At 37.9% G+C, this 16,261-nt stretch overlaps 1 protein-coding gene across 1 annotated transcript in view; it reads left to right on the top strand.

Annotated features, from left to right (window-relative positions):
- The window catches only part of LOC306882605 (semaphorin-4G-like), a 35,620-nt gene extending 26,885 nt beyond the window's left edge, over nucleotides 1-8,735 (top strand). Inside the window, exons 10-15 of the mRNA XM_079437332.1 lie at nucleotides 3,186-3,333; nucleotides 4,116-4,338; nucleotides 4,428-4,543; nucleotides 4,734-4,888; nucleotides 5,332-5,393; nucleotides 6,024-8,735. Coding sequence (XP_079293458.1) covers nucleotides 3,186-3,333; nucleotides 4,116-4,338; nucleotides 4,428-4,543; nucleotides 4,734-4,888; nucleotides 5,332-5,393; nucleotides 6,024-6,943 — 1,624 coding nt within the window. The 3' untranslated portion in view covers nucleotides 6,944-8,735. The remainder of the gene's footprint in view (nucleotides 1-3,185; nucleotides 3,334-4,115; nucleotides 4,339-4,427; nucleotides 4,544-4,733; nucleotides 4,889-5,331; nucleotides 5,394-6,023) is intronic.
- The last annotated feature ends 7,526 nt before the right edge of the window (nucleotides 8,736-16,261 follow it).

Genomic DNA, 16,261 nt, shown 5'->3' with positions numbered 1-16,261 from the left:
TTTAAAAAAAATCCCACATCGAATCGTGTCTTGTTTGTAAACTAATCTGCAGTAAAATGAAGTGAACAAAGGAGTGAGCTCTTACTGATGCGGTCTGGAACTTCATTACAAATAAAGTTCATCAGAAGGAAGGCAATGCAAAGACTGCTTTTCCACAACTTGACACTGCACAGCATCCTGTTGTCTTCGGAGCATCTTTATCGTTATGTTTCTGCCTAGATCTGTGTTTGCCTGTCTCGTTATTTACACTGTGCACGAATCGGCTGGTGGAGTTAAACAGGCAGTTATGTAGAAGCAGGTGTTGCTCTTCTTCTGTGGAAGCCACACTATTACATCATAGAGTTGTAGATTTCCACAACCTGTTGTTTTGGCAGACTGGCTTCAATATAAGCTTTGATAGACTAACAAGAAAGTTTTGAGTTGTGAAACTTACAGGATGTTTTTATACTATAATGACCTCTTGTATGTCCAAAGATCAAGGGAATTTTTATTTCTCAGTTCATGACCCTTTTAACAGAATGTTAAAGCTGCTCTTTTACATAAAAAGTGAACAGCACCTGAGGCTGTGAGGCTCCATGAAGATTTTTTGTGTATTATAAACAATTATTATTATTTTGTTTTACATTTAAAGTATATGATATATTATTTATACAATATATGTTGTCAGTATATAATTAATATATGTCAATATAATGTATGGGATTGTAATATTCTAACTAGGGATGTAACGGTATGAAAATTTCTTATCACGATTATATATTATATATATTTATATTTAGTAATTTAGCAGCCAAACTAACTACAAGCCAAACACCAAAAAAACAACAACATATGTGTATGTACAACCACACACACATACATATATATACATACACATCTATAAATTCAATATACATATTATTTCACTTGCATTTAGTTTGTTGAAGTATTAAAATAACTCAAATTAAATAAAACTAAAACTTAATAAAAGACCTATACAGACATAATAAATTCAGACATAATTTAACTCAAATTAAAATAGATAACAAATACAAATCAAAGGACAGTAGTTTATCAGTAATCCTAAAAAATAACACTGCCAAACACACATGCTGAAAAACAACAACTTACTTACACATAGTAAGAAATGGTTAGAAAAACTGAAACAGAAGTGAAACAAGTAGTAGGACAGAGGAGAAATAAAAAGTTATACTTATATCCCTTGCCTTTGTCCCTGCCCGGCTGAGTCGATTATAGTGACCAAAATTATTATGGTTATCAGTATTATCACGGTATTGTTAAAATGTGCTGGAGATGTTCAAAAAGTAACGACACACAAATCACCTCACCAAGTTTTTATATTTAAAAATCGACAAACAACAAATAAAATGACTTTTTCTTTGCATAATCACTAAAACAATAACATTAATGTTCGGATTTTAAATGACAACTTGTGAGACTGTTACCTAAAACTGTGCTTTATGCTGGACAGTATTTATTTATCGTGAGTTGTTCAAATCGCGGTAATCAAATTTTTATCATTAATTTAGCTAAAAACAACTATTTAACAATACACTGAACTTTTTTAATTTTGCAAAGCTTAAAGAGACGAAAAATGTCAATTCTGTCTTTAATTACTCACCTTCATGTCTTTCCAAACACGTGAGACCTTCGTTCATCTTCTGAACACAAATTAAGATATTTTTGATGAAATCCGAGAGCTCTCTGACCCTGCATAGACAGCAATGCAGCTGACATGTTCAAGGTCCAAAAAGGTAGTAAGGACATGGTATAATAGTCCATGTGAAAACAGTGGTTCAACCGTACTGTTATGAAGCATCGAGAATACTTGTTGTGCACAAAGAAAACAAAAAGAACAACTTTATTTAACAATTTCTTGTCTTCCGTGTCAGTCTTCGACACGCTTTCAGGAGAGTACCATGACGCATGCGTGTGGTGCTGCTGACGCAGGAGCCTGGTGTTAAGACATATTGGAAAGGAGATGTGGACAAATCTGCTTAAAGCTGCTTTTCCACTATCTCCGACATTCGTGTAAAATTGTTGCATTCCGACCCCTAGTTGCAGTCGTGCAAATCTTTCAAATTGGTTGTAAAGCAACTGTTACCCTCAGGTTATTTGCAATAGTAAAATGAATGAATAATGAATGTATGAATATAGCTAGACAAAACAAATGACCGGCAATACATTTGAAAGAAAAACAGTGTAGATTTTCTATGGCTAAGCAATGCAAATATTTATGTAATAATTATAAAATAATTAGGCTGGCTCACTAATCACAAAGACTGCAGCCTCTAGTGTCAGTTACTAGTGTGCCTCTTGAGATCAGGGCAGTGAGGTTTACCTGCACAGCTCAAATTAGTGAAAAGATGGCTTAGCGGCCCAACACTCAGATACCATTTAAACATATTGTTGAGCCCAAAGGCTGAAATGTAAATTTTACTGACAATACTTTTTTGGGGGGTCATTTTTGACATTTTCTGTTACCGTCTACTGTCAATGTATGGAAAAGAGCAGCTTGGAAATTCTTCAAAATTTCTCTTTTTGGGTTCAATGGAAAAAAAGAATAATCATAAGTTTCAAATGACACTGTATGTGTATATAGTGACAGAATTGTAATTTCTAGTTGAAATATTCCATTAAACTACTACTGGAAGTACTCTTTCCCTTCATTGTTGTTTTTTCCCTATAGTCACTTCCTGTTTTTTCACTAGGTTGTACTCATCACTTGAGGAGCTTTGTCTATGTTCCTGTCTCGCCCCCTTCACCCACTCGCTGTCATCCCTCACCTCTCTCACACACTTTTTGATAAATTTGTAATCTATTTTTCGTGTTTCCATGGTTACGCAGTGGGCTTATGAGGGTTTTAAGCCGGCATGCCAAGACCTTGAGAAACAATGAGCGCAGCACAGGCTGAGAGGCTCTTCGGATAATAAACCCAAGCGTACAAACTGGAAACTGGATCGACCACAAAGCACTCACACCTAGGCTGATTCACCACTTTCATGAATGCACCTTCTATTCACAAATTTTCTTTGTGCTCCCTTGAAATATATCCTGAAGAAATGGCTGAGTGTGGGTGTTCATCGTCCCAGCATTGGCTCAGGGTTTTACCTGACATCATGTAGTGTTGGATTTCTCTCCATTGTACTGCTTTGAAAGAGTCCTAACCAGTGCTTCTTTTTCAGGAAAAACGTAAAGGCATCTGCTATCTGCCAGTACTCCATTTCGGATATCCAGTGGGCCTTTGAGGGGCCTTATATGGAGAGCAAAGAGGACTCCAACTCCAAATGGACCCAGTACACAGGGAAGGTGCCAGAACCGCGACCCGGCTCGGTACGGCCAACAGTAGCTATACAGGATTACAGTGATACTGATCCCCTGTTTCATCTTACACTGGCCCGATTATCCTCATTTCTGAAACACTGCCTTCTTGCTGACTCTGACGGGAAAGCACAAGTCAGCACTTCATAGGCTGAGCTACTAAAGTTCTCTAATCACTGTGTGCTTTACGCACAAGTCTCTGCTTCAGAGAGCACAATGAGGGACAGGTAGAGCGGCGATCTGGTTTCATCCAGAAATCAGACGCTGATGAGCAATTTTATAGAGTGCACATGGAGAAAATGGGCTTATTTCATCAAAGCGTTTTGCCATGGAGATTAGTAGCAGGCAGAAAATCTTTGCTGATTGGCTGCATTGTGAATTTTGAATCTGTGATATTGCTAATGAGCGAGTCTGTGTGCGAGAGAGCAGCTTTAATTGCTGTTCGGAAGTTTTCAGAAATGTAAATGATTTTGGATTTCCTGGCCTATTTTGAGTTTTGGAAAATAAAGCATTTCCTGAAAGCTTTTCTTCTCAAACACTTGAACAGTGTCTGTCGGATAATTGAAATGACAGATCAATTATGTCAATTTTCAGTCAAGAGGCCGAGAAAAGCTCAGTGTCCTACATTCTCAACAGGTTCTAGGAAATTAGAGTGCAATCCCACTGTGCCAGAAGAAGAGAGAATTTCAGATCCTGTATTGTTTGTGTCTGCTATCCTTTCAATGATGTGAAAATATGGCAGGATGTATATGTAGCTACTGTCAGAAAGTAACGTTACCGTTCTTTCTCTTCAGTGCATCACAGATCCACTTAGAGCAAGAGGCATCAACTCATCCACCAGCCTGCCAGATGATGTACTTCACTTTGTCCGTCGCCATCCGCTCATGTACAGGCAGATCCTTCCTCAAGAACAGCGCCCCCTGCTGTTTAGGAGGAATGTGGACTACACCAAAATTGCTGTACACAGAGTGACTGGTCTAGATGATCAGATATACCACGTACTCTTCGTTGGGACAGGTAATATATGTTACAGTGACCTTTCTTTAGCTCTTGTCAATCAAGCTTTATTGAGTGCAGCTGAGTTCTGAGTTGTTTTGATGTTCCAGATGAAGGTTGGCTGCAAAGGGCTGTGAAGGTTAATGGTCAGCTGCACATCATTGAGGAGCTTCAGCTGTTTGAGGAACCCCAGCCAGTGGAAAGTATAGTCATCTCTGAGAAACAGGTGAGAAATGAACCTGTGCACATCCTGGAAGCTGAGTTAAATAAAAATGTCTCTAAATCCATCATTACAACAGGTTGTTCTCATTTTCAAGTCTCCAAATCCATTACATTCTATTTGAATTGATGTGAGTATGACTTGATTTTATGCACAGCCCACAATGTGAATCTTACTACCCACTTGAACCTTTCAGATGAGTGTGTATGTGGGTTCGCCCACCTCTGTGGTGCAGTTGCCCTTGTCCACATGCAGCAGATACTCCTCGTGCTTTGACTGTGTGTTGGCGCGTGATCCCTTCTGTGCCTGGGATGGACTGGAGTGCGTGGAGATTACATCACTGAACAGAAGGTATGAGTGCATGGTCATGAATACTTCAGCTGTCCATTCTTAACTTTTTAATTAATTGATTGAGAGCCATGGTGACTGACACATATCACAGTGTAGGTTCTCGGTTAATAGAGCTCATAGCATGATTTTGTTTATGTATGTCATGGAACCACCCACTCTAGTGCATCTTGGATAAGTGTCTAGCTCAGAGCTGGTGAACTCTGATATATTGGTATCATTTTAGTTGTCAAAACATTTTTTTTTCATTTGCCTGCAATTTTTTATAATTGTAATATTTTACATTTTCATACCATACATTATAATGTTGTGATGCCTAAATTCACTGGTAAAATATGTTTTTAGTTTTTAATGTTTTATTTTTGATTTAGACAATCGGTCATTTATTAGTTGTAATATTGTAATATTGGTGCATGATAATAACTAATAATAACTTATGTCTACAGAGCCAATCTGACACAGGACATTCTGAATGGAAACCAGGGCTGTAATGAATCCACAGCACATGGTATGAAAAATAATTCTTGTAATAGTCAGTGCTGAGGTGATGATTCAGTGTTATTTATATTATTTTATAGTGTTTATTTATATTTTGAATTAGCTTTTATTTTTATATTTTCGATTTTCATTATAATTTTAGGGTAGGTTTTAATAATTTTGTTATATGATTTTGTAATTTTTTATATTTCTATTTAGCTTTAATTTAGTTTTATTTACATATGAATCATTTTAGCACTTCAATTTCAACTTTTTATTTCAGTTAATTGCCAAGTTGCCAAGTGTTTTAGTAATTTTAGGTTTTTCAAGACTTTTTCAGTTTATTTCAGCTTTGTTTCCTTTTACAAAAATGATTCTTAATAGACATAATTTCAGTAAACAACAACAGTGTGAAGATGTGTTTAAAACACTGTGATGAATGTGTTTAAAATTGGTGTAGTCAGTGTGTCTTCGATGAGTCATAGAAAATGGTTTAAGTCTGACGAAGTAAATATGAGCCAATATCTAAGTTTGTGGGACACTCCAGTTTTCAGAGTGTCCAATGAATCACCGTTACTGCGGTAATATGATCTAGCTAATTAACCATAAATTATTCCAGTGTCATTATAACTGATGTGTGCGTGTCATCGCTCTGTCATAGAACAAGTCTTACACCGCTCTCGCTCTGTGATGGCGGGTGATGACGTGCTGCTTCAGTGTGAGCTCAGCTCCAATCTGGCAACCCCTGAATGGAAGCTGAATGAAAAGAAACCTCTGCAAGGTTACGGACTGGATTCTGGTTACCGCGTCGGCACTGACGGCCTCCTGGTCATCGAGGCACGGCCTTACCAGAGCGGCAACTACTGCTGCTCTGCCATGGAGAATGGTGTCCGTGTTCCTGTGGTAATCTACAACTTGACAGTTCGCCAGGAGCTTCCTGCACCTCCTCCCGTGGAGCCAATGCGGCCACGCTTGACCACAGCGATTTACGGGACCATTCAAACTTCTCCAAGTAACTCCCTGCAGGACTTTCATTCGACCCCAATGTCTCCTCGCTTTGAGTTCCTGTCCGTGAGGAACATGGAGGCTATGTACCTATCCCTAATCACTATCCTAGGAGGCCTGTGCTTTGTTCTAACAGTCATCCTGCTTTACGTGGGATTCTGTTTGCAAGGACGGAGGGGTAAATACTCTTTACGGGCCGCAGCTCGCACCGAAAGAAAGCGAGGTGCCCACATGGAGCTGAAGACCATCTCCAGCCACTGCAATGGGAAACCGGATGCTCACGACGACGGTCTGCTGCAGATCGTTCCCGGAGAAGCAACAACATCACCCAACAAAGAGCTTCCTCCTGCTCCACCTCTCCCACCGCCTCCAGAATCAGAATACGTCAATGGACTCTCTGCCACTTTACCCAGCGTCTTACGCAAGATGAATGGCAACAGCTATGTGTTGCTGAGACAGACAGATGGAGACACCACATCTCCGCTTTATTACTCCTTCACAGAGGAGCTCAACAGGATCCTGGAGAAGAGGAAGCACACGCAGCTGTGTAGTAAACCTGATGAGAGCTCGGTGTGAAATCAAGATACGTTTGAACTGCTCAAGTGTTCTAGGGCAGTGTCGTTGTCTAATACTCCTTCTTCACCCAGACTAACTTTAACAGGATGCTAATGAGTAGCTGCTTTTATTGGAAGATAAACAAAGCATTGGTATTCCTCTAAAGGGAACAAACTCCTTCTCCGTTTGCATTTCAAATGTAGAGCTTGTGACTTTCAACAGACTGAGGAAAGCCCACTGGTCACAAATAGCACAGAATGGACACTTACAATGGAAATTCTACCTCAGCAAATTGTATCGCACAGTTTTTGGCTTATTTCAGCATGCTTGCGTTAAATTCGAGTTGGAGTTGGGTATGTATAGCTGGGGACACACATCAAGCGAACCTTCAAAGCAAAAGAGCCCATATGGGGGAATCAAGTAAATGATTCAGTTACAAACTAGTTGGAAGAAACATTTACAAGGCAGCATTGTAAAAAAGCAACAAGATGAACTCAAATGGAGGTATTGCCACCAGGATGGAGCAAATCGTGCAAAACTCTAGTGCTGTTGAGCACTGAATGTCTTGGATATGTCCTTTATTTTAATATGTTCTAATTTATGCCAAAACTGACCTTTTCAGTAACAGCTTGTTAATAAGCATAATTAATAAGAGCAGGGATAACAGACTTTAAAACAATTAGAAATGCACTAGATGGTACTAATAGTGTAAATATTGCATTTATTGATAGTTTCACAGGGGTGGGAACCTAGGAAGATGACAGTATTAACCACTGAGATGCACTTTATGGACCGGTAGCATTTGTTTTCCATGAGGTGCTGCTTATTGTGACAGATCTGGAGAAGACGGAATGGATTACAAGGACAGGACCGTTGCAAAAGATGTGAAAGTGACAATTGACTCTGAATTCAAGAGGGAAGACTATGTGCACAGTATCTGTTTAACCCTGAGCAATGGATCCGTAAATATGTCTGGATTCGTTACTCGTGACTTAAGATCTGTTAGGTCTCAGATCTGTATGTCTCTTGTAGTATGATTCCTTGTCTGAATCCTTTATCGGAATTCCGGAGTCATTGGCTGCTAGGTCTCCATGGCAACCACAGAGAAGAGGTAAAGCTGATGCTGACCTTCTTAGATTATCCTTTTGACATGACCAATTATTACAGCACCTCTTAGAGTCAGGTCTCGCAGTCTTACCCGGGATTAGCGAATTAGCGCGACGTCGTGAAATTAGGCTTCTGCTGCCAGTAAATAAACTAAATTCAATACTAGTCGGGACATGATTAACAATGAGTATTGTAACATGGTGATATTGGGGGGTTTAATTATCCCCTACACTTCCAGTAAGTCCATTAAACTGCTGTGTAAATGTTCGTCCTGGAACTGCTCCAGCTGCTCCGACTAGCCACGCTTGCGTGCAAGAGCATTTTGGCATATCTCCCACTACTTAAGGGGAACGAAGCACCTGGTTCTGTCTGTTTAGATCAGAATATGCAGATTGCAATGGAGCCGAGTGAAGAACATTAAGGCCACATGTTCAGAACAGAGCTAAGATGAGCACTGCTGATAATGCAGTTCCCTCTCTCCCTTATGCTTTGTGTTCAGACGTATTGTTTTTGTCTTGTTTAGTATTAAATTAATGTCATTATTTAAATTAATCCTCGTGTCATTACAAACCTGTATCTTGTTATTTTTACACAAAAGACATTTTGAAAGTATCTTTCCGTGGCTCTTTCTATACAATGAAACTTTGTAACTTTTTTGTGACCAAAAAGGATATAAATAAACGTACAATAAAAAAAAGATTTTCTTCCTCAGAATATTTGTCTTGTTTTCCAGTTGAAACATCTAAACATTATTAATGAATTTATTCTTAAAACAAGAAAAATAAACTTGTTTTCCATTTGAATTTTTTCTTGTTTCAAGCATAGGATTTCATTAAGATGTCTCGTTTTCTAAATATATATGTATATATATATATATACACACACACACACACACGTGTGTGTATATATTCTCACGTGTGTGTGTGTGTTGTTTTGCTTCTCAAGTAAATGTATTTTGATTTAATAATGTTCTGATATTTCTACTGGAAAACAAGATGAAAATACTAAGAAAATAAATTTTGTTGTGTAGACATACAACTCATATTCCAAATATTTTGTAGCCAGATTCAAAATGCATTGCCTTTGACGCAAAAACAACATTGTGTGAGCAAACCTTTTATGATGAATATAGCACACAAGTCATATGGACAAATTTTATTGTACCTTTATAGTGCTTTGTCATTTTTTGAACTTGACAGATTGTTTTCTTTCTCCATCATCTCTCTGAATACCCCAGCACCACCTTTTTTTATTTCCGTTTGACAAATAGCTTTCATGTCCATGCATACACCTCCATCATAGTGTCTAATGAGAGCAGAACAGATCTGCATACACATCTGACCTCCATTCTGCCAGAGGGTCACAATCTGTGATTAGATGCTTGTCCTCATGCAGCTCATATGGTCTGTTCCTGCAGTGTTTACATCCCTTGAGTCTAATATCCCTATGAGAGAGGCGCTCCTGCGGATTCTTCTAACATGCCAGGACAGGCTTGTGGATGAGAAATATCTCGTCTGCTGCCCGCATTCAAAGTGAATTTAAAGTGCACTAGAGAGAACGAGATTGATAGAGAAAGATCAAAAGAGAGTCTGGAGAATGCATTGAAATAGATTGGGAAACGGTCATTAAGCCTTTTAGTCTCATTTAGAGCAACTACACAGAGCCCTCAGCAGCGCCGTATCTGATTCCAGATTCAAAAATGGCATGTTAATGTTGCTAAAATGCCATTGGTTCTCCTGGGTGTAGTAACTTAACACGATGCGCTACTTTTGGACTGTTTTTCGCATATTGCCTGGCTTCAGAAGACTTAATGTACCACATAAAGTGTCATATCGACCACTTTTATGATATTTTTTAATGTTGTGTAATGGCAAGAGCTACATAATGATTTCAGTTTTAGCAAATAATTGCAGCTTATAGGTTTGGAATGACATGAGGGAGAGCGAATAATGAAAGAATTCCCATTAACAGAACCTTTAGGCTCAAACATTTTGGGTTTATTTTTTTGACAGAGAGCACAGTCCCAAAAAATGAAATATTGAACAAGAAAATATGACATTCAGACATTTCAGTCCTTACAAAACAATATCTCTTTGCGGCCATCCATAAAGCATAATGGAGTCGTCTTTGAGGTCTATGGGAGAATTGTTATTGATTTGTGTGTGTTACATTGTTTTGTTGTTGTACTATTAAGCCATTCACCATTTTCAATATGAACTTTATACTTAATGAAAAATTAAAGAGGTTTATGCCCTGTATAGATGACCAGAAGAGACATATATTGAATTGAATTAGTTGAATTTAATCAGTATACAATATAACTGAAAAATATGTCAGTGGAAATATTTATTTTATAACTTTGTACAGTTTTGTGTATATTTATTTTCGCAATGTTTCAAACTGGGATTTTCTCAATTTTGGTTGGTTAATGGTGCATGGATATGCTTTTTTGACAACATTATTTACAATTTTTAAAAATATATTATAGAAATGTGATGCTGATAATAATAATAGAAATGAAATTAAACCCAAATAACTCTAATAAAGCATGTGTTAATTCCACTTCCATTATTACATTATTTTCCAAAATTGTAAAAATAGTTTCCAGTTGTATATGTGCTAAAATATTACACCACATTCCAACTAAGATGGTATGCTTCCTATTTCTCATTTTGTGTTCAGAACATATTGTTAAACCTCCTGCAGAGCCTACCATGTCTCAGAGTCACTTCAGTGCACAGTTGTATGCCTCTTCAGTCGTGGGTAGGATTGTGTGGGCTGCCTCTGGAACTGCATTTAATGAAGCTGGTTAGACCTGTGCCTGTCACCATGGTGAAAAATACCATAGAATTATTATCAATTCACTTCATGTTTAATTCTCTACCGCTCTCACCATGCAAGAAACATTCTCGACTATCTTGCTCTGTGTGTGTTCAAACAGTCATAGCCCAAGGTATACATTTAATGTCTTTTCTTTTGTCCAGGGGTAAAGTGTTATGCTTTGTGTTTAATTAACACAGTAATACTACAGGGACATTACTAGCAGGGGAGGAGGCTGAGAAGTGTGAATTCATTATGTTCAACATCAGAAACTTGTAAGTCTGTTTACATTTTATCTAGTAAATTCTTTTAATAAACAGTATTGATGCTTCTGTTAGTGTCTCTTTGCTTTTTGGTATTACATGAAATAAAATGCACGAGTCAAGCATAATATTCAAAATGAGGTTAGCATACCTCGCCTGTGTTGACATGTAGGTGCTACAACAAAACAGGTTATTAGCACTTGATACAGCTGGAACAGACTGTTCTGTGGTCAACCGGAATTCACCAACTGACAGAATCTTTTCTCTTTCTTTTTGACTTCAAATCTGCTGCAGAGAATGAATTGAAACCGAGAGGGTGTGTGAGGTGTTTCATTCATGAAGGTAGTCACAAATCACCAGTTGATCTTTTAAAAAGGAGTAGGCTATTTATTGTTTTATTAACAATGAGTAATGTGCTAAAAGCTAATTTGGTCTAACAATACCCATCCTGCATAAATATGCATGAATCTTTCACAATCACATGAAGTCAGTAGGTTAGTCTTGGAACCAGAGCCAAGGAGAGTTGCAAATCTCTAGGGAGATTCAAACATTTATGGCATCATAGTAAACCATTACGTCACATGACAACAGAAGGTGCAGGGTTATTCTGGCCATTATGTTCGTTATGGCCTGGAATGATACAGGATAAGAGAGCGGGAGATAAGCAGTGTTTGTACGTGAGGAGGAGTGTGGTTTTGTGTTGCTGGAGTCTCTATAGAAAGTGACTCATTAAGACTGCATTATTCTGTTCTGTACTCTACAAAAAGGTCCCAATGAAAGCATTACACTCTAGGGACATCCATGGTTTGAATTATGGGGTGAATTAAGATTTAAATCATCTCAAAAAGGAATCGAGACAAGGTTGGGGTGTCTTAAAAGTAGCCTATGTGTTACATATAACTACCTGTTTTAGCTGGGCTTCCAAACGTTTCAATAACCTCAAAAGTTAAGGTGTGGACTTCTATAGATCTTAATAGGTTAGACACCATATTGAATTTAACACAGATGAAAGGTTAGACGAAGGTTAGACTTATAGTCTTTACAATGGCACACACTGTATAAAGGTCCAAGATAACGTAAACTCACAACTATTAAAACTGTTTTATGGGGATTTTATTATAAGTATTTTGTAACAACTGGTATGTTGTTAACAGTACAATCCATTGAACGCACCCTCACAATTCCTGTCAACAATTAAATATGGCGATACATGTGAGGCTATGAGGGATAGACTTGCAGTCTTTACAATGGCACGCACTATATAAGGGTCTTAGATTGTGTAATTTTCACAACTTTTGGAGAATTTGTCAACGAAAATGATTTTTTTCAGAAAGGATTCATCAACGTTTTCATTCCTGTCAAAAATTAGGCTAAATAGTGCTACCCTGACAAAGGTCTATATATATGAAGCACAACTCGCACTGTGAAAATTCCCTGTGAAAATTTGCCAAACAACAACAGATGTGACAGCAATTTTGTCGGGTGACCATCCTGAACCCGTTGCAGAATATGCATCTTTCCTATAAAGCTAAATGACAGTAAATGTGAGCGCGCATTTTGTCAGGGCTCTCATAAAGTGGTAAATATGTTCGCAAACGGAAATGGCCCCTATTCTTTCTTTCTTGTTTTGTTTTTAATTTATAGCGGCGGTTTAGCCTTTATCGCAGTCAGACAACAAACTAACTAGAGACGTATTGGTATCACGATTAAAGTGACCAAAATGATCACAGTTATCAGTAGGCTATTTAATACGGTATTGTTCAAATGTGCTGGAAATGTTCAAAAAGTACACATAAATCGTTTCACCAAGTTTTTTTTCTTTGCATAAACACTACCTAACGTTACCAGTGATATGCAGATTTTAAATGACAACATGACTGACAACATTTTATCTAATAACACGTACAAAATATTCAAATAAAACTTTGAAAAGGTTTTATAAAGTGGTTAATCTCACAATTCAGCCTTTAAATAAAGGGTTAAGTCAAAATGATAACTGATTAATAAATGATTATATGTATTTTATCTGCTCCATAAATAATTTTAAATACCTTAGGGAATGCAAATTCGGTCTGTTTTTTGGCCAGACAAAACTGCACACAGGCTGAATGTAAATGCTACTCTCTGTAAATCTCTGACACTAGGTGGCGATTATGGAACAGCAGAGTTAGCATTGCGATTAAGAGCACTACTTTATGTATTACATAGATGAAAACAAAATGCCATTGAATCTTTTCTGAAGACAGTCAGAACCTTCAGAGGTACATCCATATAATTAATTCATTCATATATTTATTTGTATAATTCCCTTAGCACTCTTTTAAAACCTCCAGCTTTCCTCCATATGTTTTCACACACAACGAAACTAGCTACTCTACGCGCTGTGCGCAGGTCAGACTGTTACTTAAGTACTTGGACATTATTTGTTTATTCTGCTACTTGTGTGGACATATAGTGGAACGAAATATCGTGTCTCGCAGGACCAGGATGCTACATACTAGTTAAACATAAGATAAACATACAACAATGCAAGTATAAGAAAAACAAACAAAAAACAATAGAGCATCTGACTATAGACAAAAATAGACCTTCTGACTATATATACTATAAATACTATACCTAGTTGCCTAGACATACACAAACTGAGACTGTACAAGAACTTTACATATATACTGTACATGAAATTGTGCAAAAAAAAAAAAAATAATATATATATTTCAATGATGATTAAAATATTAAATAGTATAGCAATACTAACCGTGGGGAATTTGATCATGATTTATGTCAAACCGGTAATCATTTCATCCCTAACACTGACAAAACATAGTAAATACAAGAATACCATTAAACTAGATAATTATATATTTAATAAATAGGCTATATAAAAACATTAGTTTCTGTTAGATTAATCTCTGACAAACGTGATTCACTCTGATAAAGATCTGGTCAAAACACTAGAGAGCCTTCCTGCATTTGTGCTTCGTCACACCGTACTGAACTATGACGCAAAAGAAGTCGAAACCATGTCTCTCGTGCCCTTTTGCACTTATTTGCTTTATTATTTTTTATAGCTTATCTGTTATGTCACCTCCTAGTTTATGACTCACTGTAGTGATCTCGAGCTGTGCATATTCGTGTCATTGTTGAGTAAGGCTTAGTAAACATCATGTGCATGTGTTAAAGGTTACAGTGCAGTGATCCGTGGGGCTGTAGTACTCGAGTCCGGTCTCGAGACATTTTTCTATGGTCTCGGACTCGTTGGTGTTTGCACTCGGACTTGGTTATTGGACTCGCCAAATGTTCTCGTTGGTCTCGACCGAGTCCAGCATTATGCTTTTTTTATCCTTCAAAACAAAACCACATTCGCATGTCGCGCCTAAAAACGCGTGGAAAAAGCTATGCGCGCGGCTTTCCCCTTCTTTCCAAAGCACTTTGTAGCTGCGCTCTATGCTCGCGCTCCTGTGGCGTCTGCTGTTGCTAAGCAACCATGAAGACGCGGCGGTTTCAGCAAAGGATAAGTGGATTTCCAGCACTAAAAATCCCTTGCTGTAGCTCTGCAACTAAATTTATTTAAAAAATGGCTATCTTTGTACAGCTATGATCAGCTGTCTCTCCATCTTGGCTTAGCTTTCAATTTTGTTACGGGAAAGGATGAAGCTGATTGGCTGTTCTTGTCACATGACCCACGGTGCACTTGCGGTTTCTAATTTAATTTTCTATCTGTTAGATTGTGTTTTATTAACGCCTACACCTACCCCAGCCCTAAACTTACTCTTTACAATAATGAAATAATAATTATTGTTGTATAGTGTGACAAAAATTACGCTGTATTTATGTGCGCATGCCCAGTAGCGCCAAACGTATCCCTTCTAGCCTTGACTCATCTGAACGCCTTTGATTGGCCATTGCATTAATAAACTCAATGGAATCAATGGTATGTTGTAACGCTCACCGCTGTTAAAAAAATAAAAAAACTTTTTCGTTAGCCCTAATATGCACAGTTAATTATTAATTTATCACAAGTAATCATCATTGCAAAAAAACCTCCACTGTTATCACACATCGCAGAATTTCCTCATTTCGTGCAGGACTATTATTACAAAGGCAAAATCAATGCAAATCAGTGGATATGTCTATGTTATACACAATTATTATTATAAAGCAGTATAATATATTATATATAGGCTAATATTGTATAACAATACTGTTACACTATAAAAAAAAGACTGAAAATGTGAAGTACTTCAGCTTGTGTGAAATTGCTATACAGCAAAAAATCCAGAGTGAAATTAACTCGCCTGGGAGTACAAGTGAGACCACACTCAAGAGTGTGAAATAAGAGTGTTAAATTAACACTGAAGCAGAGTGAAAGTTAATGAGGTAATTAAGAGATTCATTGAGTGGTGATTGACCATTCTTGAAGACACCTGATGTTAAGGAGCAGAATCACCAAAGACGAAAATCACAATTTCTGTGTCACCATTATAGTGGTCAGCGTTTACTTTAGTTGGGCTCTTGACCCTTGATGAGTCTGATCAGGGTTGGAGTTTATATTCAGTGATTTTCTAATGATCTTGAAGACTCCGATTAGCATGCTCAGGTTTGTTTGATTAGGGTTAGAGCTAAACTCTGTAGGAATGGTCCAGATTTGAGGATCCCTGCTCTAGTTCAATGGTCTCAAACTAAATTCCTGGAGGGCAACAGCTCTGCACAGTTTAGCTCCAACCCTAATCAAACACACCTGATTCAAGGTCTTCAGGATTAGGCTACTAGAAACTTCCAATCAGGTGTGATTGGGGGCTGGTTGAAGCTAAACTCTGCAGAGCTGTGGCCCTCCAGGAATCAAGTTTGAGACCACTGCTCTAGTTGAACTTTATTCGATCAGCCCGTCACCGCACCTGTGGAAGCGCTAGAATTACTGTAATTTGGAGGTTACCGGGTCTCCATTACAAAATTCCGGGGGGTAAAATACATGTTTTTTGGCGGGGTTCCCCAATTTAAGGGCTAAATATCATGTTGGGGTCGCTTCAACCCACGGCAACAGTGTTAAAGTATCCCAATTCCGCGGGTAAACCATGGACTTGGCAACACTGCAATTACACTTTCACTGGTCTCATGGACTCATTTGCTGCTTGGTGCTGTGCAGCAC

This window comes from Barbus barbus (genome assembly GCF_936440315.1).
Source record: "Barbus barbus genome assembly, chromosome: 16".
In the NCBI taxonomy this organism is placed as follows: domain Eukaryota; kingdom Metazoa; phylum Chordata; class Actinopteri; order Cypriniformes; family Cyprinidae; genus Barbus; species Barbus barbus.
This window is presented reverse-complemented; position numbering and strand designations above follow the sequence as displayed.